Here is an 18,416-nt window from a genome sequence, read left to right on the forward strand (position 1 = left end):
AGCGCTGCATCAACAATGGTGTAACATCTCTTGCCATAAACAGCGTACCGCTTCAAATGTCCTGATTTCCTTGCCTTATACAACAGTACAACGGGCATTTTATAATCCAGAGCTGCACATGCACTAAACGCACTCAAGCTTGGACTCACACGCGTACATATTCTGGTGTTTTTCACCTATTCCCCGAATGGGTGAATGAGCGGGTCCCTTCCTGCACAGTAAACACAGCATTTCCATTAGATTGTTGGGAGTGTGTTCAGTGCTCTGTGACTCAGACACTGCAGCACTGTGACTGTGTGTCTCCAGCTCAACCGCTGCTCTCGCTCTAACACCGAGCCTCAATAACATGGCCTCTGGTTTGTGCCACTTCACAGGAGCTATAGGGGCTACGCAGCGCTTTCCAAAGTGGCGAGCTACCACAGGCGATAGGCAGGGCACGCAGTATTTGAAGAATTAGGGGGAAATAGCTTTTGTAACAGTCCTTGCTTTCAGCCACAAACCTGGCGCACGCACACACACACCACACTCTTACCCACCAGCATGCCCACATGATAATTTCACTGTTATTTGCACACACAGAGCCAGATGAATATGTAAATAACTTGTGAGCAGAATATGGATCCCTTGTGCTTGGGAAGGAATATGTTAATGAGAGATGCAGGGTATGAGTGTTAATCACAAGTGCTGGGTGCATAAATGTGGTGGCCTATGCAAATTAAACACATAGGGGAGAGTAGCATGTAAATCGTATGATTCACTATGAGAAAGTCAGCGGCGTGAGAAGTATAGTTGCTGGTGTAAACAAACCAAACACATTAACGAGGAACATTACCGGGGTGAATTACTTGGCATGGAAAAAAAAAGAGGAGTTCTATACCCTCTGCTCTCGTCTGTTTAGCATTCGAAACCCAAATCAAGACGCTGTGATAAGGGCTGTCGCAGCAGCAACAGTTGCCAGGGAAACCTGATGGCAAGATGCTGAGGGTTGGAGGGTGGAGGGAGTTTTATGTGAGGACATGGGCACAATGCTCAGGTTGATTTGCTACCACTGAAGGAACACTGGCCGGCTCGTTGAGATATGGCACCTCAAAAGGAACGAGACTGACAGGAGAGGGGGAGGGCGACCGGCTGCCTTACGAGGCGCCGATGCTGACGGCGTTTGGCGCATTAGTCTGAGGGTGTAGTCATGGCAATGAGGTGTTGACATAGCGCAATCGCACTCTGAGCACTGCGATGGTGATGACATTCACGAAAAGTACAGAGCGAGTGTGATTGAGCTTGTAAACCGGAGCAGGGCCTTTCCTGTCCCCCTGTGCAGAAAATAAAAGGACCCAGTGCTGACCATTTCACATTCGCTATGTCTCATCTCAAGAAGAGCCAAAGGGACACAAACAGTGATACTACAATTAAAGTTGATTGTAACATAAAGGAGAAAAAAAATATATAGCCACCAAATTTCACAGACTTCCACTGCCATTTTATGTGCCAGTTTTTTTTAATTTTAAAAGTGACCTCTGCTAACAGAACATCTCTCATAATTATAACCAGTGTAATTAGCTAATTATAATAACAATAACAATATTACAATAAAGATAACACTTGATTTAAAAATAAAACGAAAAAAAAATCAAACTAGATAAAAACCCAAAATGAAAAACACTTATTATAATAGTTTTGTTTCCTTTTTTTTTAAAAGAGATCTATAAGGTTCCATATTTTTTTTCATTTAATTGTACTTTTTCTTTAGAAAAAAATTCCCCCCATCTCTGTTTCCTGTACTGCACGTCACTTCCTTCCTCTTCACTGAACGAGCATCGCTTACCTTTAGAAATGCTTGGCAATGCCTGTCGTCCATTTAGTAGTTCCCTGCTGCCATGAAATCCACTCACACACGATAACACTGAGATACAGTTGCGAGATAATCCTCTGCAAAGATGCAGTCTTCGTCAAAGGTTCGTGTCCTGTCTTTAGCGCGTGACAAACATGAGGGTTCCTGACTGCTTGAGACAGTTGGAGGAGTTGGTGAGAACTGGACTGAGGAAGCCATTTAGAGGGGGCCAAGTTATTTCCTGCTGATGCATGTGGAGTAGTGGCACGCCGTCCTGCCGCTGTTCATTAGCCGAAGTCCAACAGGATCAGTCATAAACAACTTCAGCGTCATATACAAATGAAAAAAAAAGTACTTTTCAGTTATTTGTAGGCACAAGTAGTAATAATAATAGTCGCATGAATGCTAATAATGATAACATAATCCCTTGGATAAATCTCAAATGATAGACTGAAATCAAATCTGGAGACGTCTGTAGAGCATGCTAAATCAGCATGTGCAACATTTTGTGTCATTTCATGTGCTAATCATTAAACGTTCATTATGACAAATAAAGCTAAACCTTGTTATCATTATTACCGTTCCGATTATTATTATTAACACTCCCGCTAGGCTGTAGCTGTACCAAACGATGGAGAGCCGTTGTCGTATTTCATATTTTCGCAGTAGAGCATAAACACGTCCCTTCTCCGGTGACCCTGTTTATGTGAATGCGACAGGAGAGGGGAAAAGACGCTCTGTGGCTACAAAAAAGTCAAGACCAAAATAAATTCACTCAAACACTTTGTCTGTTTTGCTTTTTTTTGTTGTTTTTTTTTCCCCCACTCTCCCACGTGTCCGTATGCGGCACAGTCAGAGTGGCCATTTTGTTCCAAGTTGAGGGAAGTAGTAAGGGGGAGGGGGGGAGGGCAGTGGGGTGGGGGGCACTAAAACAACTGTGTGTGTGTTTTTCTTTTTAATATATTCTTCAGACGTCGGAGTTTTCAGTCAGAAGCTTGATAAAGATTCTTTATAATTTATTTCTTTGAATGAAAATATATTTACGGTATATATAATATGTACTTTAGTCCTTTTTGTTTTAATATATCACTCTTTGTCCTTCATGCCACGGGGTTTCTCTTCTCCCATGATAGCCCACTCTGTTTCTTTCCACCCTCAAAGAAGACAGTAGCCAGTAAAGTGTGAAAGGGAAAAAAAGTGAGAGAGAAGTGAAACCACTCGGAAAAAACAATTGCTGTTGTTTTCTCTCCCTGTAAAGTACTAGTCTGATACGTGTGTTCTGAACAGTATCGCTGCTCTGCTCTGTATTTTAGTGCTTCCTGGAAACCTGGGACAGCACGGCTCACCCAAATCATTGTTTGTTATTCGGAGTCTCTGCCAAACACTAATCTGAAAACATGTTCAGTAGCCAATATTATGTCTCCCTCTAAATATATACACTGAGTGTGTCTGGAAATATACGAAGCTATCTGTAAAAAACATACAGGCTGCTGTTCATAGCTGTCCACTGGGTGATAAGAGTTGGCTTGATCTTGGACTTTGGCAAAGACTATAGTGGGTTGCTACTGTGATTTTTGTGGTGATCGTTCCATGTGTTGGTGTCTGACTTAGTGTAAAGTTATGTTCAGATGCTATTAGTGGGACTGATCAGATGCTGTACTGTCTCCTTTAGTCTTCCTATCTGCTTCTACCTGCCAAGACTGACAATACAAAGCAGCAACTATGAGAAATTTCATCTTTTTTTTCTGAAAACCGTCCATGAGGACGGTATAGGCTACAGTCAGTTCACATATTCGCGTACTTTCTATATCACTGTCACTATCCAGCATCCCTTTCCTCTTACCTCATACTTCTACCCTCACTTTCACTCAGATTTGTGTCTCTTGCACATTTTCCTTGGAGCCACTCTTAAAAAGTAGTGGCTCGTTCTGGCCTTTCCCCATCAGGCCTTTCAGAGAACTGTGGAGACCCAGTTGAGGAAGGGGCACTGGGGAGGGCAGAGTGCCACCTGTCGGTGTTCCCCCACCAGTGGAGGTTGGAATCTGGGAACAGGATATGTTCTGTGACTGAGAGCATGGTGAGGGGTTGTTATTGTTGTTGAGGCCCACACCAGATCCTGTGCCCATGCCCAGGCCCATCATGTTGTTGTTGAAGTGATGAGTTTTGTAGTAGTGGTTGAGGTGCTCCGATCGAGCCAGGTTGGGCAGGTTGACTATCTCTGGGTGGTGCAGCCTGAGGCTCTGGGTACCTCCAATTCCACTGCTTCCACTCTGTGTAACAGTGGCTCCCCCTGAGATGCCGCTGCCCCGACCACTGGCCCCAGCGCCGAGCTCATCCTCCACATTGATGATCTCGATGGCACGTGCAGGGCCGTGATGTTTGTGCAGCTGGTGCTGCTTCCTAAGCTTGTAGAACACCACCAGCATCACGGCTGCCATGAAGGTAATGGCTACGAAGCAGCCAATGATGATCTTGGTGGTCTTCATCACATCATCCATTAAGGTAGGGTCCGTGATAGGCTCAGTGAAGGTGGGTCGAGTGGCGCGGGGAGAGGAGGAGGACCAGCTGATAGGCAGAGAGGAGTCTGTGGTAGCAACACCGTCTGGCCACAAATCAGAGGGAGTGGGGCCAGGTGGAACATGGATGAAGGTCTCATTGATGGCAACCAACGCATAATCATTACCTCCAACAGTATCCACAGTTTCCACAGTAACTGTTGTAAAATAGGTGTAGTTGACACTAACATCAGCAGCAGTAACGTTGAGGACAGCGGTTGCAGTGGTATTGCCAGCAGCGTTAGTCACCATGCAGGTGTACTGGCCTGTGTCTCGCAGGGTTACATTGGTGAAGTTGAGCGTGCCATCGTGCAGGACTGATATCCGCACGCGGTAGGAGCCGTGGGTCATGAGAGTGCCATTGGGGGTGATCCAGTTGACGGATGTTGTGGATGTGCTCGTTCGACACTTCAGCTCGGCAGCCATACCCTCGGTGACATTGAGGTCTGTAGGTGGCTCCACAATGACGGGCGCATAGCAGGTGAAGTGGCTCTGGTCAAGCTCTCCAATGTATTTGCCTTTTAAGAATGGTGGAGCATGGCAACGAGCGCAGCAGGTGGTGTTGCTCGGCACCGTCTCTTTTAACCACCAACTAAGCCAAAGCACATCGCAGTTGCACACCCAGGGGTTGTGGTTAAGGTGTACCCTCTCTAGCTGGTGAAGGGGTGTGAAGAGATCGTGGGGCAAGGAGTGGAGGGAATTATGGGATAAGTTGAGCTCTTCCAGGTTTTTCAGGTCATCAAAGGCATTGCGCTCAATGACGGAAACCTGTGAGTGCATTAGCCACAGCTTGCGAAGAGAAACCAAGCCTTGGAAGGAGCCGGGACGGATGATCTCCAGCCTATTTCCTGACAGCTCCAGCTCTTCCAAGCGTACAAGGGCTGTTAGTTTGGGAATGTCTTTCAGCCCACACATGCCCAGGTTTAGGTACCGCAGATTGATGAGGCCAACAAAGGCTGCATCAGAGATGAAATCCAACTTCTTGAGCTCACCCAGGTCCAGGCGACGTAGCGAGGGCACACGGTGGAAGGCATAGCCTGGCAGAGTCTCGATGGGGTTGTTGCGCAGCCACAGCTCCCGCAGCTTGCTGAGGTACTCAAAGGCATGTGATGGCACCAGCGTGAGGCGGTTGTCAAAGAGCTCCAGCGTGTTGAGGTTGGGCAGGCCATTGAATGCTCCAACTTCAATCTGACGTATCTGATTCTTGGACAGCTGGAGGATTTCAAGGTGCCTCAAGTGCTTGAATGTGTCCGACTTGATAACCTGGAAGGACAAGTAACGATAAAGTTACTGCAAAACGTAGGATTATTAATGGAGCTTACTGAAAGAAAGGTATCTAAACAAAATGAAAAAAGGAAGCTGTGTTTTACAGCAGCCATTTAAAACAAACTCAATTACACCTCTCATAATAACAAACCAAATACACTTTTAAAATATTAATTTGGCTGTCATGCATTAGTTCTCAATAAGAATGAAGATCAATAACAGCTTCCCTAAATGTTTAATTTGCTTTTTTATTTATTAAAGAATACCAAATGATATAAAACCTTTAGCAGACATGCAGCACTAATACTGACATTGTTTATTGTTTGTTTATTTCCTTTTAGGGACAATGCACATTAATCAAGATTACTGTAATGTGTCAGTGTTTTCATTTTACAACTATTAAATTAATCTTTTAAAATATTTTAAGTTATATAGAGAACATTTTAAATGATTGTTAACAATACCAAACAGCCATTTAACCAAATAATATCTCATTATATTACACATGACAATGCCAGAAAGGACACAGTGAGACAAAATAGAAAAAACAAAACAAAAACAAAATGCAAGCACGCAGCAACTATGTATGATATGTATGATAGCAGCTCTGGTTTCTTCTCATGTTGTTATTTTAAGGTTTAAGATTACTTGAAGCCTATTATGCTCATTTCCATCTGCACATTTTTATCCTTGGATTTTGTCAGAATGCACTGATAGTTAAAAGTTAAAAGCTCATTTTAGCTCTCTCCCTTTAAGCTAAATCTCTTCTGATTGGCTTGTTCTCAAAAACAGGTGGGCTGGACCTCTGTTCCCGTGGTCAGAGGGATGAGTCTGAGATGGCTGTATTACACATTGGAAGTGACTGGTTTATATAGCTGCAGAATACATTTAAAGTTGGATGTCTAGGCTTGTTCCTGCAAATATGATACACAGAGAATCAGGTGAGCAGTGAATAAACCTCTCCCCCTGAGCCTACAGGTAGAATCAGAGAAGGTGGAGGGGTTAAAAGAGCCAGCAGCAATGCAGGGGAGCAATTGCACTGACAAGTCAGAGGGAGAGATGCAGAATTTTTCAGATTAAATAGACAGATAAATTCCCGTGACAGATCTGTCCCCCATTGTAGCTGGAATAGTCTCCAGCCACCCCACGATCCTGAAATGTATAAGCTGAAGGAAGGATGGATGGATGGATGGATGGATGGATGGATGGATGGATGGATGGATGGATGGCAAGACTGGAACAATGTGTTTGATTTCACATGAGGAAAGTGAGTGGATGATGGGATGTATGTATCCATCAGTGATATCCACTCTCAGTGACATCATGCAGAGCCTAGAGTAGAAAAAACTGCCTGAGCCTGAACATTCAGAGCAGCTTGAATCGTGAGCTTTGGGCTCACAGGGATTACTTATTACTTATCATGACCTCATTACTCGAAATGTTTCTCCGTATAACATTAGGATCCACCAACAGTATGTAACAGTATATATTTTCCAGACAACAATAAAGAGTGTAATCGGCCCCTTCGCTGGATGTTCCAAAAACTGAGAAAATCCTATTGCAAAGGCTGAATGGCCAAAGAATGTTTTCTTCCCTGAAAGACAAATGTCTCCTTTAATTCTGCATTCTGTTATTCTTATGTGTTAATCTGTTCCCAACATGTAATTAAATTATGTTAATCTGTTCTTAGCAAATAATCTTTGGAATTTGGAGATGGTCTAGTTTTTGTAATGTTACAAATCAGTGCAAAAACAAACACACAAAGCAAAGCAAAACAAAAACAAAATGACGACTTAAGGCTAAATGTATGTTTAAGTAAAGAAGCCATACATTTTAAAAAAAATTTATTTATCTGCTAATACTGATAACTGCTGACCTTTCCCCCTCAGTGATTCCTGCTGCTGTCTGCATTTGAGTTCCTCCCTCTGGCTATGGACATAAACATGATCAAATTAAGGGTTTCCCTGGCCTCCATGTTAGACTTTCTCTTAAAACAATATGCATTTGAGTAATGGAGTTACACTGAGTGCTCTGATTTACAATCAGAGGTTGTAAATAGCAGGGATACAATAAAGCTTAAGTCAACAACTTTGGCTAACGCCCACTGAGAATACAAATCTTTAAGACTGAAAAGATGGTGGATGTCCCACCCACGTCCTGAAAAACTCAATCAAGAGCCAACACCAACGAACATATGAGCCAAATGTGTTCACACACTAGAGGTTCCTGATAGGGTAAGCTGTGAGGCTGCACCTGCTGTCTTAGTAAAGGTATCATTGTGAAGCAATAATTCAGTGAAACTCACCCAAAGTGACAATGAGTGAATCTGCACAAGAGGTAGTTTATTGAAACTAAAGTAACAAACATCAAATGCACTTCATGCCCAGCGAACCAGCTTTTAAAGCCTGCCCAGGTGAGCTGCATTACCTGACGACCCTCCCATGTCAGACTATTGTCAGTAAAAGTAAGCAAGGACTCCCATGGAGATAGTTGGAGGTACGTCACAATGCATGGAGGCGGTATAAGCTTTTAAAGCTTTATCCTGGGCAAAAATCAGATTTAACTAGTGACTCTATATCAGCCAAGAAATTTCTCTCCCCATTTACCAACAATTTAAGGAAGATACTGAGGCGTTCCAAAACCAGCTGAGAGACATAATCTCCCCAGCTTGCCATGGTTTCCCCCAGGATCTTCTCCCACTAGGAAATGCCCCCAAATCCTCAACTAGGAAGTGTCCAGGAGCATCCTTGTAAATTGGCTGGAGAGAGGAACGTCTGGTCATGTCTGCTTAGACTGCTGCCCGCAGGGCCCAAACCTGGTTAAGTTGTAGAAAAAATGGATTGATGGAACGGTGGATGGATGGATTCTGCACATGTAGTTTCACAATTGCTCTGTTCCCATTCATTTAGAAAATAATTGTCACTTGGACGGCTATGGAATTGCAAGACTTGCTTCTAAAAGGACTGTTTTTGCCATTTAAGTTGGGGTCAAATACACCTAGTGACCAAAATAAAGTTTTAGGAATGTGATCAGTAGCCCACATTATGACTACAGCACAGCTCAACTTGTACTGATGAAAAATGGCAAAAAAAATGGTCACTTTTAATTAGTGGTTTCATGCTTCATTCAACAATATATCACATGACAAAAAGCAGTTAAACTCTTGACTTTTCATTAAATCTGAAAGCACTGTGGTAAATTTACTGTAAACCCAACCCTGTCTTAACCCTGACCATATTTTAGCGCTTGCTGCAGACACAAAAGTGCTTTTCACACCGTTGTTACCGTGAGACTCAGGGGGCTTGCTACTGACACATTATAATCCCTTGCTAATAAGCTGATTATCAGTGTTGGACTACAGTATTCGCATAAAGTGTCACGAAAAAACCACAAAGGAACTATGAAATTAAATTAATACATTTTTAATAAATTTGGTGTGACAAACAAAAAGAGATGATTTTGTCTGCAGGAAGACATGAATCTGAACTCTATGGGTGCCACGGGCCCTGGACAGAGCACAGTAGCATTGGTGTGGTCCAACTGGAGCTCATTTGGCGTGAAGTCAAAGACACACAGTTTAGTGAGCGCGACTAAAAGCCCCTTAAATCTCTGACTGTTTGAGATATGTGCGGCCAAAGCCCTCAGTGAGGCACACAGAGGCTCCTGGAGTCAGGCCATTGCTTCTTCTGTATGTAGAGCAGGAGCGGGGGGAGAGGAAGAGGGGAGTTGATAGGCAAAAGGAGGGAGGGGGGCGAAAAGGGAGGGGTGAGGATGTTAAGAGGGGGTGGGAGCTGTCAAGGCTTTACTCTGAGGGTACTCAGTGGAGGAAAAAATAAGCCAGAGAATCTAGGATGCCTTCAGGTGTTAAAACATTTTTAGATTTTTAATCATTTCAAGTGGGGCTGCAGGATACAACAAGCCGAATCCGAATTTTGTAGGCTAAAAACAAAACGCAACAAATACTGTTCTTATTTCCTTATTTTTTTCTCCCCTTTCATGTTAACAGCATCTCTTAAAGCCTCACATACCAAATCAAGTGGCGTGATGTCCCATTTCTGCTCCGTTAACGTCACATAAAGTTTAATAAGATGTTTTCTCAGAGGAATAGAGAATATCAGGCTGCTCGGTCCAATGTACAGAGCAATTTGACATTATAAGAGATGCACTGGACAATTTTAACAACGTTTAGGATACTCGTTGCTTTTCATTAGAGGAGATAAAATGTAGTGGAAATGAATTTAAAACCACAAAAGAACAAGGCACTGTCAGGAACATGAGGATGGATCCAGCTACATCAAATGCTGCAGCAAAGACTAAAATCAACCCACTCGGTTTATAAATTTAGAGATTCATGTGCTTTGTATCGATGGTCTGTGGTTAAATGATCTTCCCCTGCAGCTGTAAAGCCACAAATGCTGTCTAGGGACTCGAGATAAATTGGTAATGCATACAAAAGGCAGCTCGGTGTCATGGAAATCTGCCTTGCTTTCAATTCATAAAATATTCCCTCAGTTCACTAGAGGCTTAAGTGCTTTTTTCTACCATTATAGCCGCTTACTTTCTTGTCTTTTCTTAGAAATAAAGTTTCCAAGAGAAAACCTGTATCAACAAGTTAATCCTAACATCCACAACTGCCTGCAAACGCAAATGTTCGCTCTGATAGCGGGCAAAAAATGCAAACACAAGTGTTAAAGACACATAAGTGTGCTGGTGTCTGTGTATGTGTTGATTTTTAGATGTGTGCATTATGATGTGAAAATCCTCAATCTGCTATACAAGATGCGACTGTGCTATATCACTGACTATGCAAATATCTCCTTTCATAATAAAAGAAATAAATGAGTTTGTAGAGAAGTGTCAATAGGTTATTTGCTGAAAAGAAATGCTGAAAATGTGGCATATTTCAAATGACAGGATGAGTGTTTTCTCTGTGCATTGATTGTAAAAAAGAGAATGAACCATGACCTCCAATCAATTAGTGTTATAGGAAAAATGACTGGCAGTCAGCACCTTCAGAAATTACACAATGCATCATGATGCAGCTTATGATGCTTACAGAAATAAACTGCATGCATGCTTTTCTTTTTAGCACTTCATGTGTGGATATTTGTGTCATATTCCAGAGTTTCACACACGCAGACTTTACTTGGGCGAGTCGGCTAGTATATTTTGGTGAATCATTTTAGCATCTTTTTTTTATTAATCTCAGAGAACAACATCATCTGCAGTATATTATTATTGGTATATGTTATTGGAGATCTCTTCACTCCTATTTGGAAAATCCAGTCATTGTTAGCCAGCTAGCTCCAGCCCTCCCCCTTTTGTGTTTCCCCATTGGCTTACTGGCTAGGTGACTGGATCACTATTGTGAAGATTTACTGTATCGTTCAGCTGCGTGAATCTTTTCTCTCTCACTCTGGTAGACTCCTATGGCTCATTCTCGGACTGCAGATTGCCATGGTAGTCCTGTTCTTGAGCTGAACTGTATTCAATCTACAACCTGCAACAGATAGTGAACCGCTTCCTCTGCTGCTACCCCAAGGTCACCGAAGCAGAACAATCAGCACCAGTTGGGGGATGTGAGAGTCCTTTGAGAAGCAGCTGATTACTAACACATAATATCTTTTGGTAACTGAGATTCATAACAACAACAAAAGAAATACTTTTTTTTTTATTGTTGTAGTTTTTTTTAGCACTATAATTACTATAGGCAGCATATTAGTTCCTTGTTGTAGTGGTTAACACATTCCCCTTTACATCTGAAGGATACTGGGTTCCAGACTGGCAGGAGACAGAAACCCAGCCTCAGGGAATTAAAAGCTAGTGCTCTTTTTATGCCAATCCCAACCATTCCTCCATTCCCTGGCACAGCCCTCCCAAGACAAGTAAAATTTGTAAAATCTGGGAGTAAAATCTGTTCCAGATCTTATATTTGACTCTATCTGCTGTGGCTCCCAGGAGCAGGTACTTTTCTAGGTACTGCAATTCTTTTGAGAAGTGAAAGGGGAGACATGCAGCTACAAGTGTTCTAGTCTATCCTTATATGCTAAAGAAGGAGGTTCATTAAAAAACCATGTGAAACACAGAAGAATTCCCATGGCACATCAAAATCTACACGTGGGAGAGGGCGACCAGTGTAGCTGTTGCAATTGCTTCGTCATAACGCTGTCATGGTCTGGGTGTGTGGCTGTAAAATTCCATTGAAGGTCTGGACCTCCCTGGTATCCACCCATGGGCAGGGGACACCTGACCACTCATCTTGGAAATCTGGTTAACCCGCCAGCTCTTGGAATCATCTCCTTGCCTCACCTGCCTGCCCTCCTGCCCTTATACCACCTCGGGACCTTCACCACTCAGGACAGCTGCCACACACCACCTAACCCACCTGGACCGCACCACCTCTTCCTCAACGCTTCCATCTCCCACCTGCACAGTAAGACGGAGATTTTCATAGCTTCCACTCTCTCCAGAACTCGTCATTGGCTACCGCTCTAATACTGCTCTCCTCTCTTCCAGTACGTACCTAATCACCAGCAGCAGCCGTTGCTCTCTTGGACCTGTCCCCTTGCTTATCCCTCTCCCCTGGCCAAGACCCTCACGCCCCATATATCAAGCCTTAAATCAAGTACTAACGTGAATGTCATTTTGGTGTTAGTCGATAAACCTTTGTTAAACCCTTTACTCTGCCTCCGCCTTGGGTTTCCTGCACGTGGGTTTGATTTTTGGTGCTCGGCCTCCGGCCGTTTTGTGACAAACGCATTGATAAGAAAGTGGTGATTTATCCTGATCTGCAGACCAAGGAGGAAATCTTCCAATTTTGCAAGAAATTTCGAACTACTACAAACTAGTACAAACAAGCTGGCAAAAACTAAATTTCCAGTATTGTGACATCCTACTGTTCATCCCTCATAACGTACTTAGCAATTAAAATATTTGCAAAGGAGCAACTTATAAACTGTTGTTTAGCTCACATGCCTGCTTTTGAGTGCACATGTACAGGGCTGTGAAAACGTGTTTGCCCCTTTTCTTCTTTTGCCCCCATATTTGCTACTGTTTCAGGTCACCAAACACATTTTATTATTAGACAAAAATAATATAGAAAATGCAGTTTCAGTTTCCTTGGTCACATCCAGGCCTGATTACTTCCACACCTGATCTTAAACACCTAAAAAGGACCTGTCTGACAAAATGAAGCAGGCTAAAAGATCTCAAAAAGCAACACGCCATGTCCCGATCTAAAGAAAGTCAGGAACAGCTGAGAAACGAAGTCACTGACATCTATCAGCCTGGAAAGGGTCACAAACCATTTCTTAGGCCTTGGTACTTCAGTAAACCAGAGTGAGAGCCATTATCCACAAATGGAGAAAACCTGGAACAGTGGGGAACCCTCTCAGGAGTGAGTGACCTACTAAAATTACTCCAGGAGACTGAAGAACTCAGAGCAACATCTAAAGAAATGCAGGCCTTTCTTATCTCAGTTAAGGTCAGTGATTAAACAACAAGAAAGAGGCTGGGCAAAAATGACACCAATAGGAGAGTTCCAAGCTGAAAACCGCTGCTGACCAAACAGATCACAAAGGCTCATCTCACATCTACAGAAAAAAATCCATTATGGGAAAAAAATTCTGCAGACAGATGAGACAAAAGTTAAACTTTTTGGAAGGTTTGAGTCCTGTTACATCTGGGATTAAACTAACACAGCATCACGTAAAAAGAGCAGAGATCATAGCAACATTCAAACATGGTGATGGTAATGTGATGGTCTGGGGCTGCTTTGCTGCTTCAGGACCTGAAAAACTTGAAATTGATGGAACCACGAATTCTAGTCTCTACCAAAAATCCACTTGTGTTATGTAGGACAATAAAACACACCGGCAAACCCACCTCTGAATAGCTCAAAATAAAAATGTAGTTTTTGGAGTGGATTAGTCAGAGTCTGGACTTAAATCTGACTGAGATGCTTTGGCATGACCTTGTAGACCTTGTAGGTTGTAGAGCATACCTTTCATGCTCTACAACCCTCGGATGTAACAGAAATGAAACAATTTTGCAAAGAAGAGCGAGTCAAAATTTTTCTACAGTGATGAAAAAAACACATGATTGCAGTTCTTGCTGCCAAAAGTGACACAACCAGTTATTAGGTTTAGGGGGAAATAGCGTTTTCACATAGGCCCAGGTTGGGTTGGATAGTTTTTTCTCTTAATAAATGAAATCATAATTTTAAAACTGCATCTTCTATTTACTCTTTGTCTAATTTTAAAATTGGTTTGATGATCTGAAAAATGTAAGTGTGACAAATATAAAGGAAAAAAAACTTCTTGATCATCTCAGTGAATAAAAACATTTAGTCATGCTTAGCTCTGCAATGCAGACTGAAATGATTTGACCTCCGTCCACCATTAGTTACCTGTATTGAGTTCTCCTGCAGGTTGAGGTATCGCGTGTTGACTGATATGCTTTCTGGCACCTCCTCCAGGTTTTGCCTGGTGCAGATGACTCGGCTGGCCTGGTTGGAGCAGGTGCAGAGGGAGGGGCAGGTGGAGGCGGCTCCCACTAACTCCGGCCCAGGGAGGAGGAGCCGCAGCAGCAGCTGGGCCAATAGAAAGAGGAAGGGGGAGGGGCCGGGAAGGCAGGTCAGCGTGGCGATGCGCATGGCAACTGGGACATGACCCTGCTCTTTAATCCGAAGGTACAGGTGAGGTGACTCCACACTGGTGGACCTGTTAGAAAAGGTTTCCTTTCCCTTTTGTCCTCCAGTGGCAATTTGTTCTTTCTAATTCCGCATCCTCTGAGATGTTCCGTGTCCTCCGTCGATCTCTGTGTTTTTCCCTCTTGTTTTTTGAACATAGAAATATGCAGATAAACAGATGTTATTCCCTTTTTTTCTGGTGCTGTCGGGGGATTCGAGTGAGGCTTTTTGTGAAGTGAGAAGAACCCAGGAGTTACTGTGAAGAACAAAAGAGAGAGAGACAAAGAGAAGGAGAGAGAGAGCAGATATTAAAGACAGTACACAGACTGCACTTTGTGTTTTTACCAATAGACAATGAACAGAACAAATAATGGGTAGGCAGCTACGATATAGCTTATCATGGGAGGGATTGTCAAAAAATCTTTCAGAAGCATTAGAACTTCTGTGTCACTGCTCATATCAAATCCCACATAATCCCTGAGCAGACATTTTGTCAGAAATCAAATCCTTACACACAGGGCAGATGGAAGCTGATTCTGTAATTAATGATACGAGGTGGAGGTGTGGAGATACGGAAACAAACAATGTGAAGCGGCACAATCAGGTATTTTGGTCTTTAAAGGATTGCATTTTGTAAATCAATAAATCAGAAAGAAATTAGTTCTTGAAACATTGGCATAACCGCTGTAAACAGATAAGCAGTGTCACACAAAATCGTACTGAAACAGCATGGAAACGGTGCAGTTTTACTTTTGAGGTTTTCCTGTGCAGATTTCAACTGCTCAAAAGTTTAGTTAGAAGAACATTCATAGAAGAAGTGATCTTTGTACACTTGTTTCATGTTTAAAAGAATAAGATCTGCCGCCAAATAAACACGACAACTGTTGAATGCTGAATACTTACTGAATTACCGTGTTTGGGTGACAAATGTCACTTGCCTGAAATGTAATTCAGGAAGATAAGTTTTGTTGATTTGATGCAATACAGTTGAAAATATTACCAAAAGCCTTGAAAGACAATGACATGGATCATTTTGTGCAACTTAAAGTTACACTTTAAAGTTTTGGTGAACATGTGAAGAAATGCGTATGGATTCTGTTGTCACCTTGAGACGGGTCAGAACTGTTCACTGTGTAAAACTAAGCTCACCTGTATTTAGACATCTGAAAAGGGGTATTTGAACCAAAATCATTTTTATTCAAGGAAAAAGAAAGAAAACCTCAAAGACGTGGCAACGGCGGTGAAGAAGAACTCCCTTTTAACAGGATGAAACCTCTAGCAGTATGTGGGTCAGAGAAGGACACCCATATGTACTGACCAGTTGGGGTTGAGTGGAAAAAGACCCTCAAACAGCTTACAGGACAAAACATAAACTACAAATACACTATCATGTAGTATATTTAGACTTTAGGCTTTTACATTGCTTCAGAAACGGTCCCGTGGGTAGTTTCAGTGGGTAGGAAAATTGTCAATTGTTTGGTAGGTCGAAGATAGCCTCAGCAACATTAACAAATGGTTCGTAAAGTCCCATTCAGACGCCTCAATTTCTTTCTTTTTTTAGTAAAAACAGGTGCATGTTTTCCAAAGTGGTCATCATCATCCATCTTTTATATACAGTCTGAGATTTCAGGACTGTAGACTGAGACTTTTTTGACTGTTCAGTGGATTACCAGAAATTAAAAGTAAGTTATTTAAAATTCATCTAAATTAAACCCAATTTTAAACCTGCAGTTATACCAATACTTCCTACTTAAAGAAGAAATAAGTAAAGAAAATAATTTCCATATTAGAAAGGAATTACATATGCAAGAACGTATCCATGGTTAGTCAGATTGAAGAATTTCCACTTAAACTCTCAAAGCTGTGATATTAACTACAATTTCTAATTATTAAACACTGTGAAACATACACAATACACCATTCTCTGCATCAACTGCAATATTTTTCATGTCTACAGAGTGAATAACAATGTTGGGTTTTACAGGAAATGTGTGATTTGTAGGAGCAAAAGAGTCAAAAAGCACAACAACATTTTGCAAAGGTAGACGTCAGAAAGAATGAAAAACAAGATCTACTCCGTGACAGGGAGCGGTGGGGTTTCTGGGACATTTGGTCTTAATTCTGAGAAGCATTAATAACACCACTAGTGTGAGATAGAGCCTTCCAGTCATCTCTGCTGTGGTCTCATTTGTTAGCACTAATTATTCCAAGGTATAACAAATAATATGACAATGATATATTGATGTTTGAACATGAACACTTACCACCTTTAATTAAAGTTATCCAGACCTTGAAAACAAACTGAAATCAGTAAGCGCTTTTTTTTGTTTTGTTGCAGTAGCACAGACACAGAGGTGGGACTAAAATGCGGCCGTTCAAGTCAGAGATGCAGTGCGCCTCTGTATCCCTCCCTGCAAGCTGTTTAGAACCTGAATAACCTTAAATAAGGGCATCCAGCAATCTTAGATATTAATGATGATAGTTGTAATGATGGGACTTTGACACGCAAACTCATTTGACACGCTGAGCATCCTCACTTGGCACAGTAAGAAAGGAGATGTTGGGGGGAGCAGAGAATGAGAAGGAGAGGAGGATTATTAATCTGATAGATGACTGTATGGCTGCAGGCAGAGAAGGGAATTATCAACACTACAGTAATAGATGAATACTGAACAGCTGCAGAGAGAGGGCCGGAGAAAGAGAGACAGAAAGGAAGAAAGAGATCGAGACGGAGACAGATGGAGGGAAGGGTGAGTGAAAGGGATGATGAGGGATAAAGACCCAGAGAGAGGTATAAATAGTGGGAAGAGCAGAAAAGAGATGAGTTGTAAAAAAAAAAAAAAGAGAAGATAAAAAAGTGGAAGAGGGAAAATAGGGAGGAAGAAAAGAAGAGACATTAATATTAATCATCTCTCACTCACCAAGAGAGGGAGAAAGAGAGAGAGAGAGAGGAGAGAAGGGAGGAAGGCTCAATAGAGAGATGAATATAAAGCAGACAGAGATGGAGGGAGGGGAATGACAACACAGAGACGCATATAAAACAGAGCGAAGGAGAGATGGAGGCAAAAGACAATACAGAGGGATGAATATGAAACAGGTGGAGATGTAGAGGAAGAGATGGAGGGACAGAGCGGGAGGTTTCTCCTGAGTGCCAGGGGAGTGGGAGGAGAGGCAGGCTTGGATTGGCTGGGCCAAGATTGATCAATAATGCGTGTGCTCAAGTTCAATGACATTAAAACACACACACAAGGACACGATGACAAATCATATCAGCAGCAGTGGCGGCGGCGGCGTCTCTGGTCAGAAAGAACAGGGCACCAGCGGTGGCAGCGAAAGCAACAGTCCCACTCGTCTGCAGCTGCTCGTCATCGGCCGATGGATGAAGAGGAACTCGCGGTGCTATTTTTGGACCAGCTCTCACCTTTCTACGTATTTTAATTTCCAGACACCTTTTTTTCCCCTCTCCTTTTGGCGAGATTTAAGTGCCAGAGCTATTTCAGGTAGACGGCATCAGAGCAGAGTGGAAAGGTGTAAAAAGGGGGAAAAAAGAAAGAGCGGGAGGGGGAGAGCTGGGGGTGACTGGGGCTGAGGTTAAGATGCTAGCTCAGATGTTGGGTCCATCGAGGAGAATGAGGCTGCTTGGAGCTGACAGCTGGTTAGAGGCTGGTTGATTGTATTCTGCCTCACCGCTGTCACTTTCCACATGTTACAATAGTCTCTAACTGTAACCCTCCCTCCTTATCTTCACTCTCCTCTTCCTCTCTCTATCTCCCCTGATATCTTCTTCCTCCTATCTCCCATCTCATTCTCTAAAAGTGGGAACACTCTCTTCCTCTTTGCAAACTCTTTCACATTCATCCCCCCTCCCTTCCCAGCTGCCTCGCACCTCCCCTCCACCCTCTCCTTCTCCTCCTCTACCCTACTACTACATATTTCCTGGACCTCCACCTCTCTCCCCCCTCTTCCCCCCCCCGTGTGGCACACTGTAGTGTCCAGTGGCGGGGGTAAACGCTGCACTGACCCCACAGTTTGATGAAAGATTAACCTGCTACAATGATGCATATTAACCCTTAACCCC

At 42.8% G+C, this 18,416-nt stretch overlaps 1 protein-coding gene across 3 annotated transcripts in view; it reads right to left on the reverse strand.

Annotated features, from left to right (window-relative positions):
* Nucleotides 1-1,477: 1,477 nt before the first annotated feature.
* The window catches only part of lrrc4ba (leucine rich repeat containing 4Ba), a 49,265-nt gene continuing 32,326 nt past the window's right edge, over nt 1,478-18,416 (reverse strand). For 2 of the 3 annotated variants that reach the window (XM_039610790.1, XM_039610789.1), the window contains exons 2-3: nt 14,057-14,594; nt 1,478-5,646 (exon numbers count right to left, since the gene is read on the reverse strand). In XM_039610790.1, coding sequence (XP_039466724.1) covers nt 3,697-5,646; nt 14,057-14,302 — 2,196 coding nt within the window. In that variant the 5' untranslated portion in view covers nt 14,303-14,594 and the 3' untranslated portion in view covers nt 1,478-3,696. The remainder of the gene's footprint in view (nt 5,647-14,056; nt 14,595-18,416) is intronic. The other variant, XM_031750413.2, reaches the window with a different exon arrangement.

The sequence above is a fragment of the Oreochromis aureus genome, linkage group 4 (genome assembly GCF_013358895.1).
Source record: "Oreochromis aureus strain Israel breed Guangdong linkage group 4, ZZ_aureus, whole genome shotgun sequence".
In the NCBI taxonomy this organism is placed as follows: domain Eukaryota; kingdom Metazoa; phylum Chordata; class Actinopteri; order Cichliformes; family Cichlidae; genus Oreochromis; species Oreochromis aureus.